This window comes from Pleurodeles waltl, chromosome 8 (assembly GCF_031143425.1).
Source record: "Pleurodeles waltl isolate 20211129_DDA chromosome 8, aPleWal1.hap1.20221129, whole genome shotgun sequence".
Lineage (NCBI taxonomy): Eukaryota > Metazoa > Chordata > Amphibia > Caudata > Salamandridae > Pleurodeles > Pleurodeles waltl.
Window position 1 is genome coordinate 1414617239 of NC_090447.1, and position 24638 is coordinate 1414641876.

At 45.3% G+C, this 24638-nt stretch overlaps 1 protein-coding gene across 6 annotated transcripts in view; it reads right to left on the reverse strand.

Annotated features, from left to right (window-relative positions):
• The window catches only part of SETD4 (SET domain containing 4), a 111897-nt gene that overhangs the window by 81984 nt on the left and 5275 nt on the right, over positions 1-24638 (reverse strand). For 4 of the 6 annotated variants that reach the window (XM_069202515.1, XM_069202510.1, XM_069202512.1 and 1 more), the window contains exons 2-3: positions 2432-2535; positions 69-164 (exon numbers count right to left, since the gene is read on the reverse strand). In XM_069202515.1, coding sequence (XP_069058616.1) covers positions 69-164; positions 2432-2504 — 169 coding nt within the window. In that variant the 5' untranslated portion in view covers positions 2505-2535. The remainder of the gene's footprint in view (positions 1-68; positions 165-2431; positions 2536-24638) is intronic. The other 2 variants (XM_069202513.1, XM_069202514.1) reach the window with 1 other exon arrangement.

Below are 24638 nucleotides of genomic sequence, written 5' to 3' on the forward strand. Positions count from 1 at the left end.
GCGTGTGAAAAGTGAATGCAACATAAGGATGCAACGAAGGTCATCAAAGCTCCATTGTAATACACCACCTGGAAAGAAAGCAGTCTGTAAATTGGTGTCTTCAAAGCCTCTCTGTTTCAGCCATTTTCTCAGTTGAATGTATTCAGGTTCGTGACTCTGATTAACTGCAATAAAGAGATTGGTATATGTACACAATACAGCGTGAATGTCTACCTTTTATAAAGAACAAATGAGCAAAAATTAATAGAACTGTAGTGAGTTGATGTGTATATGGGGGGGGGAGATCTGACATTTTTATCCGATCATTTTAAATTATTTGTGCATGTACCGTTTTTATATTCCTTTTTAATTCTAATTAAATACTGTTTTTATGATGCGTTTATGAGGCTGTTTTACGCATTTTACTTTTAGACAGCAAAACCGTATCTTTCGATCGATAAACTTGAATACTTGAACAAATAAACAATTCATTCTGCATCTACAATGCAAAAAGACTATGGAATCACCGCACAATACGTGAGCTCAAAAAACATTCAAAGAAACCATCACGAGGATACAAAGCACACTGCCACACAAAGGCAGGGATCTGCCAGCATATGGAACAAAGGATATATTGCTACTTCACAGTGGTTTCATTTGAAAGCTAAGGATCCGACATTTGTACTGATCGGACAACTAAAATAAATTAAGAACATATATTTTTCGATACAAAACAGAAGCAGTACGAAGCAAACAAAATAAAACTTCTCCCAAAATCTAAAATCGAAATGTTTTCAACTGGAAATAAACTCTGGTGAAAAAAACTCTGCTCCTTTAATGACAGTTAATGAACCAGACGCTACTCAGCCTCTTTAATGCAGATAAAAGTAACTTACTTGGGGGCTGGCATTGACTGAGCAGCTTCAGTAACATGTTTGCAAACTTTATGAACGGATGTTTTTAGATATATGATTTTTAAAGTAATCGGGACACCTTGGCTCCCGGTTGGTACATTTATATACAAGATCTCACCTGGGTTGTAATTGATTGAAATAGCACTTTACACACATTACATAAACGGTGAGACCAATAATGCTGGAAAACATGCGAAATCGCCACTGGATATACTGTTACAAAACTGTGGTGAGGCATTTATATTCTGGACCGCAGGATTTCTGAGAGGTGAAAGTGACAAACTGTCCCTGATGGCTTTAGAGGCGGGGAACTGGGCATGGGCTCTGTAGTCAAGAGACCACTGGGCATTGCTAAAGGGTCTCCCTGAAGCCTTAGTTCTTGGGGGGACAGGGCACAGGTCTTGGACCAAAGGCTGCACCCCGGATAAAGTCCACTGAGCGTATTCCTAGGCTGTGGCCTGGTGGGCTGTGGGGTCAAGGTTTGGTGCATATTCAAAGGCACATCTTGGGCCCAGAGCCTAACCAGCAGGTCTTGGGGAGGGAGCACATTGCATGGTCAAAAGATAAACCATTTGGCCAGAGCCCACTGGGCACAGTCAAATGCCATAGCAAGGAGACATGGCACACAACATCATGATCAGCTACACTTTGTGCCCAGTGTCGGTTGTGTCAAAGACCATACCCTGCAGGCTCCAGGGTTACGGATGCTCTCACAAGCCCGTGACTTGAGCAGAGTTGCACATGCAATGGAAACGCCCAGACACTGGTCCCTTGCTCATTGAGCCGCAGGACTCCCGTTGCACCTCACTGTTGAGCCCCAAGTAGACCGACATTCTTTGGGGGTTACTTCTGGTCCTGCCTAGAAGGGAACTGGCCTCGTAGTTTAGGGGATACTTTTCCTACTGGAGCTTAAGCCCAGTCTCTCCCAGGTATACTGAGCATAAAACTAGTCTGGAATGCAGCCAGATTAATGAGCAGTTACTAAAATTAATGGAACCACTCCAATTATCACTTTTTTAGATTTACGAAATCTGAGGCTCCGGTTGTGGCTGCTGTTTCCCTTCCTCAGTCACCAGACTCTTCCCTCTCACCAAATGTGCTGCCCTTTTCCCCCATTGCCTGTGCTGCCTTCCTGACAGTTTCCCAGCGTATCCCTCTCTTAGCAGCTCCTGTTTACTCAGGAGGTAATAACTGTGATTAGAAAGCTCCACCGGTGTCCCCGCCCACATATTTAAGTTCCATTGCGGATGATAAGCTTTCAAACTGCATAAATAGGTTAAAGGGATTAATCACTGACTGTGCTTGATTTGTAAAAAAAAAAAAAAAAAAAGTAGGTGCTGGGGGTCCAGATTTTTTTTTAGGAGTCTGCCACCAGCAATGTCGAATATTGCAACAGACAGAGCCATCGCTCTGCCATCACCCCCACAATAAGTGATAAGTAATATTTAGAAAAACGTACTGTTCAACTATGTAAACACAATAATGCTGTACATCAAAAGCAGCCACATTAAATACTCCATCTTGATCACAATTCTTACCTCCGCAGGCAACTGATCTCCCAACTAGTTTCCTTCTTCTGATTCGACATGTTCGACCTCTGCTTCGTATCATCTTGGAAAAGGGGTCAACATATTATCTGCATCTACAAAGGTAAGATGAACAAAACTTATGGGCTTTTCAAATATTTTGGACAATACACAATTCCCAGTGCCCAGAGTTCTTATGATTTCCTGCAATTTACAGACCACAACCAACAGATTGGCAACATGACTTCGGTCATATATATTTACTTTTTTTATTGTATTAAAAACTAAGTGAACAGATTTTTTGAGATATCATACAAAGCAGAAAATCGCCTGCGTGTCAACTTATTTCATAAACAGCCAACAAGTTGATCACATCAAGATATCTACTGTAAAAAATGACAATCATCTGCATTTTGTCTGGGAAATAAGCAGGCTCTCAAGATGTTCATAAACGGCCAAACATTTACAATAACAACTAATACCTTCGTCATAGACAGCGTCAAAAATCTCGGAGTGGTCCACAAATTCATTCAGTTTGCAAAATGGTGCGGTCATTGCAATTTAAAGACAAGGACACGCTACTGTGAAAAATTATGAATAAATGCTGTGCAGAAATCTGACCGCTATACAGAAACCATGAAAAACTGTTCTTGGAGTTTGAGTACCATCTTGGTTTGAGTGTGTTTTTAATAGGCTAGTTCAAAGACATGATGGCTTGTAAGACATACAACCCTAGGGTTCAATAATTTGGATTCTGGCCTTCTCACAAACTCGGAATCACAAACATTAAATTAATAAATAAGTATAGGAATGCTAGAATGGGTCTACAATAAATCTAACTTAGCCAGTTTAACACACCAAATATGACACTCAAGACTAGAACTGAGCAGGACATGGGTGCTGTAGGAATTCTCTGCCAATAGCCTCTCTGAATGTGGCAGGTTTCATCTTATAGCATGGTTTGTATTCTAACAATGCCAGGAATGTGCTAACTTTTGGCAAATCTACATACTGGGGTTAGATGTCATGAGAAGTGGCAGTTGCAGGGTTGGAATACCCTTTTGAGTCTGAGCACATCTATAAACTTGCATGTTTAAATGTTCGCTAATCTCGTCCCACACTAAGAAAGGTTGGAAACTCCCTCCTGAAAAGGGCAGAAGTAAAACATTTCCATGGTGGGAAAAAGGTTGTAGGAAAAGTGAACTTGCAGACACTCAGCAGAGTTTGGTAAGAGCAAACATACACAGCAAGCATATCTGCTCACAGTAAAATGCAGTTCAAACGTGTTCCATTAGTAGATTACAGTATCCAGGCCTACTTCTGTAAATTCTTGTGAATTCATGAAGACGGTAAACCTGCATTAACACAATGACATATAACATGGGTACACTTTTGTGACTTTCTGTAATAATTCGGCCCCTGATTATGTCTGGCATTGGTCAAGACCTTTTATCTTTATTAATATTATTACAGTATATATGTAAATGTGTGTGTGTATATATATATATATATATATATATATATTATATTTATAGGAATCAGTACAGGAGTCAGTATTGTTTGATTGCTTAATGTTGTTATTTTTTTTTTTTTTTCGTTACCAGGTAAAATGCTGTTTGCTTTCACAACACCTATTTTTCCTTTTTATGGGCGAGCACAAAGCGCTCCATCCATTCTGTTGTCTCTCTTTGGGCTTGAAACCATGCTCATGTCAGGTCAGTCACTTTCATTGGTTTGTGGGATTGCCTTTTAAAATCCGCTTGCTTTCATTTGTGAAAGGCATGCATAGGTCATGCCTTTTCCGGTGTTTAGCCCACCTACACAGCACCGGTAAAGTACCAAAAACATACGAGGCTCGATGTTTTCAGCCTGGAGTCCGGACTACTTTATCTGTTTATTTTCCAGGCAGCGTGATCGCGCTGCATTTTACATAGCGCGATCGCGCTGCGTTCTTTTTTTTTGCTTTACAACGCTAATAGCTCTAACTCGAACAAATGCGAGACCCGTTGCATTGAAAATGCTTGTTTCTTTTCCTTCTTAGTTCCGTCTGATGCTGGGACCACCGTTCCATTTGATACCCCTCAAAAGAAGAATGTCCTAGGTAAGTATATTATGACATAATTTGCTTATAGGAATTTTGTGCAGGTGAGGACGTTTCACTCCGTGCTCAGTTTTCCTGTGCTTCCGTCACCAGGTGTAAAGAGTCATTGGTTTGGTGAAGGGGATTGTCTTATGACCTAGTTATTCATCACTGTAGTCTAACACACACACACACACACACACACACACACACCCCCCACACCCCCCCACACCCCCACACCCCCCCCCCACCCCCCCCCCCCAATTAAAGGGGGGAAAAAAAGAAATCAATTGCGTCCAGCAATTAACCGTATGCTGGCATTGTAATCTCTTCAGCTTTAAAAACAATGCCGATTTATTGGGATATTCAGCTTGCTATCCTAAAACGAGTCTTCAGACTTGTTCTTTTATGTATGCCTTATTGCTCAGAGTTACCCACGGTTGAGCTGAAGGATTCACAAACAAACCATGAGGGTCCTACTTCCGAGTGCAACTACCTCCCAGCTGGCTCACCACCCCACCTCCCACATCGGCCTAGGAGCCGCACATGTACCCGAGTGAGCCACACTCCTCAGGAACATGGAGAGGCAGTATGTGAGGAAAGTGGACTCTTGGCGTCTCAGAATTATCTTCCTTGGTCCCTCTCTTGTCGCTCATCACTCGCTCTCCTCCTGGTTTCTCTGCAATCATATTTCCTCGTCCAGGGCTCCTCCCTTTCACTCCTTCTGGCCGTCTGGTGTCTTCAGCATCCGCTCTCTCCTCACACACCACTTCTGCGCCTGTTAAATCCTTCATCCCTTTGCTGCCAGCCCTTTCCCACCTCAGGTGCCAAGCCTTTTTTAGGCTGTTTGGGGCAGTTTGCGCTTACGACCTCATAACATTTTGTCCACATAAGCTACCCACGCCAAATTTGCGTCCTTTTTTCCTACATTCTAGGGATTCTAGAGGTACCCATACTTTGTGGGCTCCCCTGAAGGAGATCAAGAAATTAGCCAAAAATACAGTGAACATTTCGGGGGTTTTAAAAAAAATAAAAAATAAAAAGGGAAAAAAGGGCTGCAGAAGGCTTGTGTTTTTTTCCCTGAAAAGGGCATCAACAAAAGGTTTGCAGTGCTAAAATCACCATCTTCCCAGCTTTCAGGAACAGGCAGACTTGAATCAGAAAACTACATTTTTCAACACAATTTTGGCATTTTACTGGGCCATACCCAATTTTTACTATTTTTGTGCTTTCAGCCTCCTTCCAGTTAGTGACAGAAATGGGTGTGAAACTAATGATGGATTCCGGAAAGCCAAACATTTCTGAAAAGTAGACAAGATTCTGAATTCAGAAAGGGGTAATTTGTGTAGATCTTACAAGGGTTTCCTACAGCAAATAACAGCTGAAGCGAAAAAATATTGAAATTGAGGTGGAAAACAAAACAGCCATTTTTCCTCCACGTTTTACTCCGTAACTTTTTCCTGCAATGTCAGATTTTTGAAAGCAATATATTGTTACATCTGCTGGACTCTTCTGGTTGCGGGGATATATAGGGCTTGTAGGTTCATCAAGAACTCTAGGTACTCAGAGCCAGTAAATGAGCTACACCTTGCAATGGGTTTTCATTCTATACCGGGTATACAGCAATTAATTTTCTGAAATATAAAGAGTGAAAAATAGGTATCAAGAAAATCTTTGTATTTTCAAAATGGGCACAAGATAAGGAGTTGAGAATTAGTGGTTATCTGCACATCTCTGAATTCTGGGGTGCCCATCCAAGCATGTGAATTACAGGGCATTTCTCAAATAGATGTCTTTTTTACACACAGTCTTACATTTGGAAGGAAAAAAAATGTAAAGAAAGACAAGGGGCAATAACACTTGTTTTGCTATTCTGTGTTCCCCCAAGTCACCCAATAAAAATGGTACCTCACTTGCGTGGGTAGGCCTAATGCTTGCAACAGGAAACGCAACATGGACACATCACATTTTTACATTGAAATCTGATGTGTTTCTTGCAAAGTGCCTAGCTGTAGATTTTGGTCTCTAGCTCAGCCGGCACCTAGGGAAACCTACCAAACCTGCGCATTTTTTAAAACTAGACACCTAGGGGAATCCAAGATGGGGTGACTTGTGGGGCTCGCGCCAGGTTCTGTTACCCAGAATCCTTTGCAAACCTCATAATTTGGCCAAAAAAAACAAACACTTTTTCCTCACATTTTGGTGATAGAAAGTTCTGGAATCTGAGATGAGCCACAAATTTCCTTCCACCCAGTGTTCCCCCAAGGAAATGCCCCAAAACACAACGCGGACACATCACATTTTCCCAAAGAAAACAGAGCTGTTTCTTTTTTGCAAATTGCTTAGCTGTGGATTTTGGCCTCTAGCTCAGCCGGTGCCTAGGGAAATCTACCAAACTTGCGCATTTTTGAAAATGAGACAACTAGGGGGATCAAAGATGCGGTGACTTCTGGGGCTCTCACCAGGTTCTGGAATCTGAGATGAGCCACGAATTTCACTCCACCCAGCGTTCCCCCAAGTCTCCCGATAAAAATGGTACCTCACTTGTGTGGGTAGGCCTAGTGCTCGCAACAGGAAATACCCCCAAACACTATCTGGTCACATCAAAATTAATTATCAAATACAAAACTACCTGTTTTTGTGAGGGGGTGGGGGGGCACCTGCATTTCTGGTCATGGGCTCAGCAGTCATCTAGGGAAACCTACCAAACCCAGACATTTCTGAAAACTAGACACCTGAGGGAGTCGAGGGAGGTGTGATTTGCGTCGATCCGCCAGTGTTTTGTTACCCAGAATCATCAGCAAACCTCAAATTTAGCTAAAAAAAAAAAAAAGATCAGATTTTCCCCACATTTCTGTTCCTACCACCCAACGTTCCCCTCAGTCTCCCGGTAAACATGATACCTCACTTGTGTAGGTGGGCCAAGTGCCTGTGAAAGGGAAGAGCCAAAAACATGTCAAAATTGAGGGGGAACCAAAGCGGGTCCAAAAGGGCAGTTTGAAAAAAAAAGTTTTTAGGCTGACAAGTGCAGCCGAATTTTTATTGGTATAGATGAAACAATGTTGGGTGGTGGGAGTTTTGTGGATTCCTGCAGATTTCAGAAGGTTCCATCACAAAAATGAGGGAAAAATGTGTGATTTTCAGTCAAATTTGAGGTTTATAGGGCTCTGTGGGTAAGAAAATGGTGCGGGGTGCATGTGAAGCACACCACCCTGGAATCAACCAGATGTTTAGTTTTCAGATGTGTCTAGGCCTTGTGGATTTTTCTACATGGCAGTGTCCAAAAGGTGCAGCCCTCACCATTCCAAGTGGGACGATTTTGAGAGTTAGCCAAGCTCTCATGGCCCAAATGTAAAACTAAATCCCAAAATAATCAAGGGGTGTGGCCAAGGCATCAAGATGGCGGTCGCACTCTTGTAGTGCTTGACCCCTCCATCATCCGCCTCATGCAGTGCACATAATCCGCCTCCATCGGTGGCAACACCCTCTCCCGGGGCTATCCTGACCGCCCTGGAAGACACGGGGGGGGAGTCTATGGGTCCCACGACTCGGCTGCACGGCGCTGTTTACCTAGGGCGGTCCACACTTAAAATGGCGGATGCGCCCAACTAGCAGTGGTAGGGATTGGAGAGAGGCCGACGGTGGAGGGCGGCACAGCGTCTGTCCCGGTTGGCGGCTGCCCAGGAGAGAGGCGGGCAACCGCCAGAGAGGAGTAGCGGGACGGTGGCAGCAGGAGGAGCCACCATCCGGCATGGTTGCCACAGTCAGACCGCAGTGACGGGATGGCGAATATGCACCTGAAGGCCTGAGTGGCTGTGGGCCGCGGGCCGTGGCCCAGCCGGCTGGTGAGCTGCGGGTGGCAGTGCTGTGCAGTGGACTGAGAGACAGCCTAGGTGGCAAAGAAGAAAGGTGCAGCTCGCCTCTGCTGCCCGGGAGAGAGGCGGGCGACCACCGGAGAGGCGAAGCGGGACAGTGGCAGCAGGAGGAGCCGCCGACCAGCACGATCACCACGGGAGGCGGCGCGGGGTCAGACCGGGGTGCCGGGATGGCGAAGATGCGCCTGAAGGCATGAGTGGCTGTGGGCCGTGGGTCCGTGGCCCGGCCGTCTGGTGAGCTGTGGGTCTTGGTGCTGTGCAGCGTACTGAGAGACAGCCTACGCGACGAAGAAGAAAGGCGCCGCTCACCTCGGTGCCAGAGGGAGCAGTGTCCTGGGACTCCTCCATGCCGGCCTGAGAGACCAGATTGGAGGAGTCAGGGGTGAGGAGAGGAACCTGCAGTGAGTGGCGGAGGACCTATTGCAGGTCGCAAATGTTGGTCTTCCCCTTCCCCAGTGGCAGTTTCTGTGAGTCCCGATGAGGACTGAGGGGCCCACGGGAAATAAGGAGAAGCGGCGCACAGTCCAGGGGTGTGGAGGGGAGGCTGGTGGAACGTGGGTGATCTGAGCGGCTCAAATGAAGGCATATTGACTCCCAAATATCAACGCCAAGTTGCCGCAGTCGGTAATAAACGTGGCCAGACGACTGAATAACGACCCCATGATCCTTGCAATGGCCCTGCTGTCCTGAGCTGCAGAACAAGTTTTGTATATGAGCCGTGGTCTTGGAGGGCAGCTCTGGTGACTTTGTGAACCCGCATAGAGTGCTAGTGGGACTCTCTCTGTGCACTCTGATCAAGGTGTCTTAACCTACAGCTGGGTCTTGGAGGGTGGCAATGGGCAAGGACAAATTGACGTGACAACCCACGGCGCAGACGCGCATAGACCAATTTACTACGGGCTCTGGTGGGACCCATGCTGAGGACCGATCCCTGGGTGACAGTGACGGTCCACCAGCAGCTTCCAGCGACCTTGCAGCAATCCTTCAAGCTATTCAGATGGCTGTAGAGGCCAAGATCGGGGAAGTAAGAGTGGATGTGGCCCTGGTACATCAGGATCTCCGCAAAGCAACAGCCCAAATTACGGAGGCAGAATCAAGGATATCCACAGTGGAAGACGACCTGACTGCCCTGAAGACGCAAGTATCTGCACTATCGTCCCGCACGTCAGAACTATACCTGAGAGCCAAAGATGCTGAAAATAGGTCCAGGGGCAGCAATCTCCGTATCGTGGGCTTTCCGGAGAACACTGCTACATCATCCCTGGCCTCCTTCCTGGAGGACAGGTTCCGCTCCTGGATGCCGGAAGACCGCCTCACTCCATGGTTCGTGATTAAACGGGCCCATAGGGCTCTGCAGTCCAGGCCTCCACCGGGCTCTCCACCCAGACCGGTGATACTCCGTCTCTTTAATTTTAAGGACAGGGACGCTATACTGTAGGAGGCGCGCTCCAAGGGGGAAACTATCATGTAGTAGGGCAAAGGTCCTCCTTTTTCCAGACTATACAAAGGATGTACAACTGCAACGTTGCTCCTTTATCGAAGTAAAGCAGAAAACAAGAGCGATGGACATGCCCTACCGCCTCCTATTCCCAGCGAAACTCCGAGTGGTACACAGAAACAAGACTCACTTCTTTGAGCAACCAGCTGAGGCGTGGACTTGGTTGACAGAAGAGGTACCGCTCGGCCCAACCGGTGAGAGAACGGCAAGTCCAAGACGGAACGCCAGTGAACAACCAGCAGAAACGGCCACCTGGCCTCTGCCAACGGACATGCTTGAGGAGGCGTATGGCGCGCCGGGACTCTCGCTCAGGCTCCCCCATGGAAACCCCATCCGAGGAAATGACGGGACAACGGATTAAGGCAAGTCAAAGGGGTGACGGAGGAGACCTGGGGCTGCAGGGATCGGCGCATGCTCACTTAGGGACATTGTAGGACTCCGATCTGCCCTGAAGCCCGGCGCTCTGACTCTGCAAGTAAAAAAAAGAAATAGTGGGACGGGTGACGCCTACGCTGATGGAAACTTTACCACAATGAGGCTGCTTGTTATTTAACGCACTTTGATCTGACAATATGGAAGGGTCCACCACTGCTCAAACAATTGGTGTTTATAACTCACTGTGTTTGGGAGTGAGATGGTATATAAGGGCAACAGATGCTTCTGGGGGGAAGTATGGGGTGGGGAGGGAGTTCAGACCTAGCATTAAGGTGCCTGTTATTGTTACTTCATGTAATTGTTTATGTGTTCTTACTCGCAGCTCCACAGGGGGTGGGGTCCAAGATGCTAATTGACAGAGCACCTGCCGCTCACTGGGTGCTGGCCAGGCGGGATGGGATGGGGGACCCCCGGGGCGGGGTTCAGAAACAATGTCATGGTAGATGAAACTACTCACACCAATGGGCGAGACACAGGCTATCTCGAGGAAAGTTAATGGTCTACTAGACAAAATTAAGCGCACCGCCGTGTTTGCCTTCATACACCGACCAGCCTGACGTCCTCCTGTTATAGGAGCAACAACTCCTGGGAGACCAGTGTCCTTTTCTAGCTCGTAAGGGTTTTGACAGAGTATATCACGCAGGGTTCACACGTGGATCACAGGGGGTGGCGATACTGCTGCACCACTCATTTCCCATAACGGTAATCCAGGTGTGGAGGGACCGACAAGGGCCTTATGTGGCCATTACTGGGAACGTCGAGAGCATCACGATCAATGTGGTTAGTGTTTACGCCCCGCTGACTATGGTGCGTGGGACTCTCAATGACCTAACTAAATTACTCCTAGACCTACCCCCGGGACTTACCATACTGGGGGGGGGGAATTTTAACGCAGTCCCAAACCCTCCGACGGATACGACCGGCCCACCCTCAGCCCACAGACAGGCCATGGCAGCGGGGCTCACTCGGTGGTTGACTTCTGCAGGATTATGTGATGCGTGGTGTGTGTGGCACCCGCGGCTTCAGCAATTTACGCATATCTCGGTGGGCCAAGGCACGCAATCTAGGATTGACATTGTGCTTCTGCCGAGCACAGATTGTAGCCACCTTGCCATATCCGACCATGCACCCCTCCGATTTGTAGTGGGATAGCCCCAATCATCAGTTCGTCCTATGTGGCGACTGAACGCATGGTACCTGCAGGATGGGCCCTATGTTAAGCAGTTGCAGCAGGCACTTCGAGAATACTTTGTTCTTAACGAGTGGTCGGTGACGTCCCCTGGAGTCTTATGGGCTGCGAGCAAGGCGGTCCCACGGGGAACGGCTAGGGGCCTCGTCTGAGCTCGGGAGCGTTCCCAGGCACTCCATGTTGAGCAGTTGGAGGCACGGGCAGCATGCTTAGAAGCTGAACAGGGTACACAGCCCAGGGAAGGGTTAGCTAGGCAACTTCTACTGGTCTGTGAGGAAATCCAAGACCAAACTCTGGAAGCGGCAAAACACCTCTGGCGGGCATCCACTGCCAGGTTCTATGGCTGGGGGATAAAACAGGAAAGTTGCTGTACTGGCTGACGTACCAACAGAAGGCTTCTAGGATCATTCCTGAAATTTTTAACGACCGGGAGGTCCGCGTCTCCGGGCATCAAGATATAGCCGACGCTTTAGTCTGGTATTACAGGGCGCTCTATCGGGCTTCGGCAGCGATCGTTCCTAACCGGGCCTGTCGGCTCCTGGAAGATGTCCTCCTACCGAGGCTGCCCTCGATGGAGGTGCAGCAGCTTGATGAACGTCTTGGCGAAAAGGAAATTAGGGAGGCCATCTCTGAGCTGGGGACAGGTAAGACCCCGGGACTCAATGGTTTTCCCTCAGAATATTATAAGGTGTTACGGGAAGACCTAGTACCACACTTTGACGTTTTAATGCGGAAGTGGATCACCAGAGCTCCTTCCCGTAAGGGCTGGACGTCACCACTATTGTTGTGCTTTCTAAAACCCAGCCTCCGTCGCAACATTGTGCTGAATACAGTCCGATATCTCTGAATAGGGAAGTAAAAATTTATGCCACAATCTTCGCCACCCATCTTAAAAGGGTGCTGCCGCTGCTGATTCATCCTGACCAATGTGGTTTTATGGCCACAACACTGCATTCATCGACTGCACATGGCCTTGGCTGGACGCCACCGGCTGCCCCGGGGCCTCGCCCTCCTGTTTATCGACTTTGAGAAGGCCTTCGACGCGGTGTACTGGGGGTTTCTCTTTTTAGTGCTTCAGCGGGCGGGCTTTGGGCCGAGGTTTTGCTGCCTGGCCCGGGCTCTGTACACCAACCCTTACAGCACGCATGCAGGTCAACGGTACCCTATCTTCGATTCTCACTATCTGTCTGGGCATGCGACAGGGGTGCCCTTTGTCCCCCCTTCTTTTTACTTTGGCTATTGAGCCGCTAGCACAAAAGATCATGACAGATCCACTATACCGCGGCTGGAGATGGGGGCATTCCTCTGAGGACAGGGTGGCCCTGTATGCAGATGACGTCCTGTTATATATGGATGAACCCAGTGTGACGGGCCCCTGAGTCCTCCACCTTCTACGGTGTATTGAAGAAGCTTCAGGGCTCAAAATGAACCCAGCCAAATCGGTGTTGGTGCCTTTGGCCAGTTCACGAGACTGCTTTGATTGGTAACCTGAGATACCCCAGCGCATGCTCAGTTTTTAAAATCTTGGTATTAGGATAACTCTTCTTCCTGAACTCACATGGGCCAGGAATTTGGCCCGCTACTAGCCCACACTAAGACAGACTTGCAAACATGGCAGACACTGCCGCTGAATGTGCTGGGCCCAATATAAAATGATGGTATTACTGCGACTTTTGTATGTCTTCCAAAACTTTCCACTCCCGATCCCACCTCCATGGTTCAGGGCTTTGGAGAAAGCCACCAACTAATTTCTTTGGAATGGGGCGAGACATTGGGTGGCCGCACTCCCACCACGTTACGCATATATATAAAACCAAACCCAAAGGAAAGGAGCTCCTTCTGGACTCGGGAGGCCCGTGAGGGGTGGGATGTGAATCGGCAGGGCAAACCAATATTTAATCCACAAGCAAAAAACAATAAATGCACACTCAGGATGTCGGGGACAGTATCACCGTGGCAAGTTTAATCACTTTTGCCGGATGGTGAAAAAAGAGACACACTCTCAAGGAGAATTTTCACTGCTTCTTTTTATTTAAATAATTGCAAATTTAGAGCCAGTTAGGCTGTTTTACCCCCCCCCTTTTTCTTGGCCTCTGCTTGACAGATCACCCCAAAACATTCCATGCACGGCAAGACCCATTTTTTTGAAAATGTCATGAAGATTCGTCAAACGGCACCAAAGATATGGCCAAGTCAAAAAACGTTTTTCCTATGGAAACCACGTCCGAACTATAATTACCTACTAGCGACAGTCAGTAGGTAATATACATACATATATATCAACTTCACATATTGTTAACTTTATTTTGTGTGACAGTTTTCTGCCCTTTCACAAGGAGCATATTGGCACACAAAGTAGTTTCCTTCAGTGTCAATGTGTGCTTTTTGACAGCAAAAGATTTTTTGCCTTTAGCCACTGTTTTTTGTAATAGTTATGTGGGTGAAGCAGCTCCCACAACAACATTTTACAAAAACTATGTCAAAACATGCACTGACAAACCAAAACGAGTGGCAATACACCTATACCTATTGTCATTGCCAATGTTTGTATATTTCCCATAATCTTGCCAAAACTGGTTTTCCACTAACTTTCTATTATTAATATGTTTGGAAATACTAGCATGCATCAACATACTTTACTAAATTATGACTAAGAAATGATATCTGAAAATGCACAGTTCACAAAAATGTTTTTCTTCTAGAAGCTATGTTTTTGTGAACATTTTAATTTGAATGCATATAATCATCACTCTCACTTTCAGGTTTCTGTGAATGTCGGCATCCATTCAGAAAGCATTCAGGGAGCATTATATATAGTCTCTAATTGTTGAATTTTGCAACCGTGTGCACACATTTTTATACTTAAACCACTCAGTGGTGCGAGCCAAGATCACAGCATTTCCTTACAGATTTCCCCTATTAATAAAGACTTTGCATTAATGAGCCATAAATTAAAGTTTGAACAGCATGAGCTTATCAATACAAATTTTACCTTAAAAGCAGGACAGTGCTCATTCACAGACCCATATTTTGGTCCTGTGAACTGACAGCCACTGATTTGTGCTGCAGGGGGTTGAACCTGCTTGTGCAAAGGACAAAATCAATATGAAAACGTGATGCCTTGTGATCAGTATAGGGAAAGGTGCGGAAGACATTGTGACACAAAGGGTTAATTAGCTTGAGCAGTGTAGATGAGCGTGATGCCTACTGAAACCCCCGAACAACGTGGAAAAGTTCATGATATTATTTTCAAGCTTGTTTGTGTAGGAAACTCCGTCTCAACCTTGAGAATGAGAGTACAGGGAGAAGATGGAATAAAAACAAAGGCTGGGGAAGGGCAGAGCAGCCAGGAGACAAGTACTGATAACATAGCTAGAAAATGCCAGAAAGAGATAGAATCCAAGCTTCGAGTTATTTAAGCACTGAAGTGCGGGTGAGGGATTTGAAGCTCGCAGATGGGGTTGTGAAAGCTGCCATGGCCCAGCGCTGCCTCCCTGTTTTGCTGTTCAGAGACTGTGACGCTTGAGGGGGAGAGAGGTCCAAGCAGGTGGTAGAGGGCTTCCCAGCATTTCGTGGACTAAGTTAAGTTCCACACAAGGATGAAAGGCCTTTGTTTCTCTGCTCTATTATTATGACTGATTATTATGCTTGCACTGTGTTTATAATCTGAAGTATTCAGCTCATTTATATTTTGCTTTCTAAACATCGTAGTGTGAGCTTGCTGCAGTAATTGAAACATGCATTTTGGTGTGTAGTAAATCAAAGCTTTTCTGAAGTATTTAACTCGTTTATATTTTGCTTCCTGAACATCGTAGTGTGATGCATTTTGGTATACAGTTAATCAAAGCTTATATCTGTCAATGAACTCTTTGCTTATATATATGCTCTTTGTAGTGTACTCATATATAAATAGATGCTTTTCATTGCTATTCTTATTCTACTATTGATGTGCTAAATACATATATTCACCTGAAATTCTAGTAAAGCTAAATTGTATTCATAATTGGCGTGTGGTCCTTCATTGAGCGTCCTTATTGACTTATACCGAACAGGTGTCAACCAGTCACCTGGATAAGACATTTTGGTACCAGGAGTGGGGTATAAGTCAATAATGCCTCTTTGGGGATGTAAGAAAAATGGGGCAGAGACCGGAAGGCAGCATGGGGCAGAGGCCAGATCCATTCCCGGGTGGTTAGCAACTGACCCGTTCTCTGGTGTGGCAGGACTCCTGAACCGGTGGGCAGCGCTGGTTTTATGGGAAGCACTAGATGAGAAAGTGACTTCTCTCTTAGTGGAAGATGCGGTCGAGAGTGTGAAACTAAGAGGGGCGAAGCTGGAGCTGAAAGCGGCAGGGGAAGTGGGATGGCTTTTCCTGTCTGCGCTCCGTATGTTACACAGGAAGACAAAAGTGTGGGATGAGGTTGCAGCCTTGCAGGAAAGGCAGTTACTTATGAAAGAGACCATAGAAAGTGCAGTGACTCGGGGTGATCAAATGGAGGCAAGGTGCACCGTATTAGCAGTACGAGTAGCAAAACAGAAGAGTAGGAAGAAGCCTAAAATGCCCTCAACTGTGCAAGTGAGGGCACTGGTACGCAAACAGGAGAGTAGGCAGAAGTCTATAATGCCCTCAGCTGTGCAAGTGAGGGCACTGGTACGCAAACAGGAGAGTAGGCAGAAGTCTATAATGCCCTCAGCTGTGCAAGTGAGGGCACTGGTACGCAAACAGGAGAGTAGGCAGAAGCCTAAAATACCCTCAACTATTCAAGTGAGGGCATTGATAAGCAAGGAAAATTGGGATCCATATACTTGGGATGGGACAGTCTCAGATAATGATGACTGGAATTGGGAGAATGAGGTGGAAGTACGTGTAACAGAACTAGGTGGAGTTGAAAGTGGAGAAGGACGTGTAAGTGAAATTGAAGGTGAACGGGGAAGTGTAATGGAGGTTCACCCACTCGTGCAAAATAAATCAACGGGAGTGAATGGTGGGCAAATACAGAATTCTCGTTTGGTAAGAGATTATACACAGATTGAGTTGTTGGAGATAACTCGTATGTTTAGGTAGATGCCTACAGAGCCTTTGTTTAAATGGTTGGTGAGATTGTGGGACACTGGAGCAAAAGATGCATTACAGAATCCTTTTACGTTGGGTCCCATCACAGAAGGAGACCCGTTTGAGCTGGAAATGATAGTACAGGATGATGGAGATGATGTAGTGATGTTTAGCCTATGGCAGAGGCAGGGAAAAAAGAGGGTGCCACAAGATTGGGCCTTAGTGGAAACAGAACGCATAACTGATGATCGGCCGGTCACCTTAAAAACATGGGTCCCCTTACTAGGTTGGACAACAGAAGGATGGGTTGGCAATAAAGTAGGCAGAGCGCAGGAGTTTGCCATCGTGAAGTGGAAATGGTATCTGCAGCAGAGGGCAAAACCGGGACCAGCAGGAGTGTCGAAGTTACAAGAAGATAAGCTAGGGGCAGTGGACTTGCAGGCAATGGCCCCTGCGCCAGAGCCCTCTGAAACGGAATCCTCACCATTTAAGACAGCCCCGCCTTTTGAACGACTCGCTGAAGAAGAACAGCAAAATGCATGGTTCACAGATGGTACCGCCCAGTACTATCAAGGAAAAAGACAATGGCAAACAGTTGCATTCCAGCCTGCTACAGAAACGATGTTGCTGCGAGGAGGGGATAATGGATCAAGCCAGCTTGCAGAACTGCAGGGGGTAGCAGCAGTGATCGAACAAGCCCCTATTGGAGAGAAAACATTTGTGTACACTGACAGTCGGGCCACTTACCAAGGACTAGTAAGCTGGGCCCCGACTTAGCGCAAGGATGGATGGAAAATTAAAGGCACCCACATTTCGGGAGGCGAGCAGCTATGGGAAGAGATGTGGGAGAAAGGGCAAAAATGTCAAATCTATATGGGACATGTGGATGCCCATTGCACATCGGATACCTCCCTTGCATCTCTATTCAACAACACCGCAGATCAAATGGCCAAAACACGAACAGTGGTCATCAAGGAGGAATCTGAAGCTGCTTTAGCAAACAGGGCCCATGCAACATCCGGACATCTAGGAGAGAATGGCACTTATGCATGGGCACAGCAACGACAAATTCCAGTTACTAAAGAACAAGTGCAACAAGCAGTAAAGGAGTGCCCCACATACAACCAGATTAGACAAATGCCCCTGCAAAAGAAGCCTAGCGGCCATATCAGAAGTGGAACTGCAGCTGCTATGGTGTGGCAATTGGACTATATCGGGCCGCTACCAAAAGAAGGAGGAAAAAGCTATGTATTGACCATGGTGGACACCTACTCTGGCCTCATGTTGGGTATGCCCTGTAAGTCTGCAGATCAAAAGTCCACTTTGCGAGGGCTCAACTACCTGATAAAACATTATGGGGCACCTGATGAGATCCAAACAGATAGGGGCACACACTTTTCAGGGAAAACAGTGCAGGGCTGGGCGCAGGAACAGGGAATTTGGTGGATTTTGCACCTTAGTTATTATCCACAATCTGCAGGCGTGATTAAGAGATATAACGGATTGGTGAAAGAACAGCTAAAAAAGTTATCAGCACATGACAGACTTGCACAATTGATTTGTGAACAAGTGTACACCCCCCACATTGAAGAAAGATCTGCCCCCCCGATAACACCCAGAGAGGTGAGGGAGGATTTGGAAGCACAGGAAGAAAAGTATGGGTGAACCATCCAGGTAAAAAGCCAGAGGCAGGAGAGATATTGAGTCAAGGGGTGGGGAGTACGTATATTGTACTTTTAAAGAACTCTAATGTACCTGTATTTGTACCTGCAGTGAGACTTACCCCACGGTCATAAACGATGACATCTGCGTTGATGATAGCAGAGAATGTCGTTACGGACCTTCATGTCAGTTGTGCACCTCAAGCTGCTAACGTAACTGATGACCAGGGAAATGTTTCACTTTGCAACGTGAAGGTTCCTGGAGGCAAGTGGATGGCTGCCAAAGCTGTGACCTGGAAGGTAACTGGACAGCAAATCCGACATGCCAACGGACTGAACGAGTTGCAGGGGACGCCAGCAACAGTACAGGCTTTGAGTTATATGCTAAACATGATATGTAAATATTGTGATACCAGGACATATGGTGGTTGTTACAATTAACAATGGAACCAAAGGAGTTTGATACTCCATACCACCAGCCTTCATGTTTTATGTAACCAAAAGACGCATGGTTAGCAACTTAAGCAACGTTTCTATAGTTCGATATAGAATAGGATGTAAGCAAGCTCTGCATGCAAGCATAATCAATCGTATTGTGTTACAGATAAATATTGCCAAGGGGAATGTCTCAAAGTATGATCCATTATGTGCACCATGGACACCACAGTTATGGCCCTTGCCAAAGTTACGCATTAGAAGAGATCTAGGGTCCTTGATAGCTGGGGCCACCGGAATCGGGGTAGGGGCCCTGAATTCTTTTGATGTGGAAGCCATTAGGAATAAGCTATCTTCTACAGGATATAGTACAGGAGAGGCCTAAAAGTAATTTCTCAATAGGGGCCCACACACACTCACAAGAAGTATGGAAAGTCCTGCGTGGGTTGCATCACGATTGGCAATGGCATAATGTCACTTATGAACAATTCGGAAAAAAGCTTTTAAAAACACACAAGCAGTGACTAAGGGCATCCAGTGCGTACTATGGCAAAGCATTGTTAATCAACAGTATGCAGACTTTAAAGCAGAATGGGGACAGCTTCAGGGTGAATATTGGAGACAACAATTGCATTTGCCTGAAGAAATATGAGTAAAGCCCATACAGTTTCACTGTGAGGAAGAAATGTGTTATGCTCTTTTTGATATAGCAATAAGTGATCTTCCTCCTGACATATGGTGCCCCTTTATATTGCTCCCCGTAGTGATAAGTAAAAGAATGGTGGATACCTCACACTGACAAAAAGTGGATTTATTAAACAAATCACACTGTAGATCTCACTAGATGGGCAGATTGGTCTAAGGGGTGGGTATGTACCCACACTGGACGGGTGCTAGATCCATGTCTTCACACAATACCTATTAAATGGCACAGACTTACATCAGATAGGGACAGAGAGCATATGTTATGTCACTAATCATCCCTTACTTTTACTTATTAACGGATTTATACAAACCAGCGGAGAGCAAGTAATGTGCATGTGCAATATTACCAGCATTATTGGCATAAGCACTCACATCTTGTACCAACCGACTAAGTTGACCATAACCACATTACAGAATCAAATGCGAGCGCAGTTAGAGTGGAACATCTCGCTTGTTGTTCAGCTACCCAGATTAGAGGCAATCAGGCACTACGCACAAGTTACCTTTGCTAAATTTGATATGGCAGCTAAGTACACCAAGGATACAGCCATACTGATGACCATAAACGCTAAACAGCTTATGCACACTGCTTCATACATCCAGCAAATAACTGAGCATCATTGGTATGACATCTTCTTAGGCTGGGCACTAGGAGCTATGAAGACGCTAAATATAGTGTTACAACAGCTAATTTGGTTATTGATTGTGTTACGCTAATGACTATACTATGTAGACTATATGTATGCACAAAACAGCTTTATACTAAGATGCAGGCGCTTAGAAAAATGCTGACAAGTATTAGTAGCAACCTAGCTAGCGGAATGTCAAAGTAAATGATATCTGTTTCGCATGCATCGCACTCATCTAAGAGGTGGAGTGATCAGTATAGGGAAAGGTGCGGGAGACATTGTGACGCGAAGGGTTAATTACCGTGAGCAGTGTAGATGAGCGTGATGCCTGCTGAAACCCCCGAACAACGTGGAAAAGTTCATGATATTATTTTCAAGCTTGTTTGTGTAGGAAACTCCGTCTCAACCTTGAGAACGAGAGTACAGGGAGAAGATGGAATGAAAACAAAGGCTGGGGAAGGGCAGAGCAGCCAAGAGACAAGTACTGATAACATAGCTAGAAAATGCCAGAAAGAGATAGAATCCAAGCTTTGAGTTACTTAAGCACTGAAGTGCGTGTGAGGGATTTGAAGCTCGCAGATGGGGTTGTGAAAGCTGCCATGGCCCAGCACTGCCTCCCTGTTTTGCTGTTCAGAGACCGTGACGCTTGAGGGGGAGAGAGGTCCAAGCAGGCGGTAGAGGGCTTCCCAGCATTTCGTGGACTAAGTTAAGTTCCACACAGGGATGAAAGGCCTTTGTTTCTCTGCTCTTTTATTATGATTGATTATTATGCTTGCACTGTGTTTATAATCTGAAGTATTCAGCTCATTTATATTTTGCTTTCTGAACATCATAGTGTGAGCTTGCTGCAGTAATTGAAACATGCATTTTGGTATGCAGTTAATCAAAGCTAATCTGAAGTATTCAGCTTGTTTATATTTTGCTTTCTGAACATCGTAGTGTGAGCCTGCTGCAGTAATTGAAACATGCATTTTGGTGTGTAGTAAATCAAAGCTTTTCTGAAGTATTCAACTCGTTTATATTTTGCTCCCTGAACATCGTAGTGTGATGCATTTTGGTATACAGTTAATCAAAGCTTATACCTGTCAATTAACTCTTTGCTTATATATATATGCATAGATGCTCTTTGTAGTGTACTCATATATAAATAGATGCTTTTCACTGCTATTCTTATTCTACTATTGTTGATGTGCTACATACATATATTCACCTGAAAATCTAGTAAAGCTAAATTGTATTCATAATTGCCGTGTGGTCCTTCATTGAGCGTCCTTATTGACTTATACCGAACATGTGTCAACCAGTCACCTGGATAAGACACCTTGGATCCCAAACAACATGTCCTGGGTGTAGTGTGTTGGGAATTCTACACCTCTGTGGCCTTTTCTGGACAGACTCCTGGCACCCCCAAGTGCTGTTACTGAGGTTCCGGACCCTGGGCTGTTTGCCTTGACTTATCCTAGCACCCCTGAAAACCTGGAACCTAGAAACTATTTTTCCACTTCAAGAACTCTGGAGAAATGTGACAACCCAGTCAACTGATCCGACTAAGGTGCATTGCTGCTGGGTTTAAGATTCAAGTTTATCTCCTCAAAGCTTCTGCGCAAATCCGACTTAATGAGGCCTCGTGGAGATGCCTCCTGATGCCCTATTTGGCTACAGCCTGCAGCACTGCCCCACTGAAGGAGTCCGAGCTCCGAAAAAGTGACTAAGTACGAACGTATAAATTTGAACTGGGAAAATGTGCCAAAAGTAGCCAGCTGGTGAGGTACCTTCTTTGGAGGCCAAACTCGAATTTATCCAGCTCCAATGTTCCCATCACAAACCCATGGCTTCAACAGAACTGTGCCCAACAGTTATCCAACATAGTGAAGCCCTCCTTAGTCTTGGCCTGCTGTCTTTTTGGACATCCATTTTCACAACTAAGTCCCAAGGTAAAACCTCTAACCGACGAGAACATAGTTCCTGTATTCAACCAGCGATCCATAGAGGTCACACTCAAATTGTGCCTACATCCCAACCTAGAGCAACCAGTTGACTGAGGTTGGAAAAGAATGCTTTTTGGTGCTATTTTTAACTAAAAGATAAAAAAAGTATCCAGTTCACCTTTTTGGATTTTTGTCATTTTATTTATTAAAAGTTACTCTATTTTTCTCATTTTGTTCGGGATGTTTATTGTGTTGTGTTTTGAATGTATTACTGTTTTGGTACTGCATAATTACTTTGCACATTGTCCCATATTAAGCCTGTCTGATTTATGCCATAGCTACCAGTGGGGTTCGATCAGGTTAGTCATGTAGAAGGTACACCCTGACAAGTAAGGTGATTATTACTCAAGGTGGGTAGTCAACTCCCCTTGAGTAATAACCCAATTTCCTACGATGATATTTATGCACTAAACATTCGCTAAAAATTCACTCAGAGGATATCAAAATCTTATTTTATTTAATTTTCACATACACTTCAAGGCAAATTAACTGGTTGCCACTTTGGCATTTGCTGCTGCTTTGGTATCTAGTATGCAAATGATCCCTTTCCCTTCGCCCACAGCTTGTACTTTGACTCCAGTACCCTCTCCTTACCTTGAGATCATTTCATACCCCCAACGTGCGCCAAAATCCTTGGTGACTGTTCCAATCATCACATGCACATAAATCTACATCCAAGCATGCCTTCAGGTAACAGACCAAAAAAAACTCCTCCTCACTCCTGATACCCAGCTTTTTCCTCAATTTTAGGTCATTTGCATTCCTCCAATGGATGGCCATGCCTTATGTGACTGAGGGCAAGAAACTCTCTACCCACGTTCAACCTCACAACCAGGAAAATCCACTATAAGACTTCATCCTGACTTGCCGGGTGCTAAATGCACTATGTCAGCTCTACAATCTACTGCAAAGTGAAGCGCAATAAATGCTACCAATAAATCAGTTGTGGGATACAAAGAAAACTCATTGTATTTGAATAAGGATAAACACTGTGTGGTGCAAGTATTTTCTGCAAAGGCTCACTGGCTATCCCCTCCAAAACAACTCTGGCTTCAGTAAACCATCATTCATTGTAATTGTATTGTATTGTAATAGTATTTATATAGCGCTTACTACCCCTGATGAGGCGTCAAAGCGCTTTTCGCCGAGTAGCATGGTACTCCGGAACCCAACAAAAATTAGTGATGGATTAGTATTGGGAAATATGAGTACAGTTTTAGTATGATTATGAGTTAATTTGAGCCGCGGATATGAGAGTTTGTTAGTTAGATTGACTGGAGTAATGGAGGGGTGGAGGAGGAAAGAATCCAGAAGTGTTAATTGGGAGTATATGGTAATAGGATTTACGCTTGGCATGAGTAAAGGGGGATGGAGGAGGGAAGAGTATGTGGAAGGGGGTAGGAAGATCATAGTAGCAGGGTGAGATAAATGAGGGCGAATTTAGTAGGGTTGTTTGGGAGGTCATGGTAGTAAAGTGAGGTTTGGTGAGTTAGATGTGGAAGCGAGGGAAGAGCTTAGACAGAGTTGTTTAGGAGACGAAAGTAGTAGAATGGATTTGGGATGAGTCAGAGTGGGAATGGAGGATAGATTGATAGAGACATGAAATATGATGATAGGTAGATCAGTGTGATATAAGATGAGAGCAGGGATTCATAGATATCTAGCAACCCACCCAGGAGCCATGCAATGACCCACGAACATGCCAAGCACGGAACAACATATACAGATATATATATATATATATATATACATACATACACACACACACATATGTACATACAATACATATTTAGAACCAGGGGGGTAAACATACTTAGTTAAACAGGTTTAAAGAGTGTGTGTGTATTTTATTGTTGTGACATAGTAGTGATAAATATTTTCTAAAGAACCATACATAACTAGAAATATACACATAATCAGAAAAAATATTGATCAACATAGGCATATGCAGTCCATAGTTGTTTGAATATGGTGGTTATGAAAGAAAGAGCCAACTTTTGAGTAGTTTGCTGAAGGCAAGAACGTTATCTGTGGCTCTTATAGTTGGGGGTAATGGATTCCATAGTTTGGCTGCTTGAACGGAGAAGGGTGTACCACCTATAGTCTTTCTCTTGTATGGTGGTGTTCTAAGGCGGGGTGACAATCTTGAGCGGAGGTTTCTTTGTTGGATGTATTTGGTTATTTTGTTTCTCATAAAAAGCGGTCCTGTCCCATGTATAGCTTTGTGGGTGATACAAAGCAGCTTGAAAGTGCATCTTCTGGCAACGGGTAACCAGTGTAGTGCTCTCAAGGAAGGGGAGATATGGGCTTGCAGCTTTACATGTAATAGTAGCCTGGCTGCGGAGTTCTGAATACGTTGTAGTTTTTTCAGAATAGATAGAGATGATCCATGGTAGAGGCCATTGGCATAATCCAGTTTGGATTGTACAAGCGAGATAGTAGCTTGCACCTTGTGTGGAAATCCGAGGTGGGGGGGAATACGTGTCGTAGAGTCTTCAAGGTGATGAAGCTTGTTTGTGCTAATTTGTCCAGTTGGGCATTGATAGTTAACTTGGAGTCCATGGTGATTCCAAGATTTTTTACTTCCTTGGATAATTGAGGATGTGGTCCGAGATCGTCAGGCCAGACGCACAGAGGACCATAACTTTTCCAGTCACCACATATGAGTATT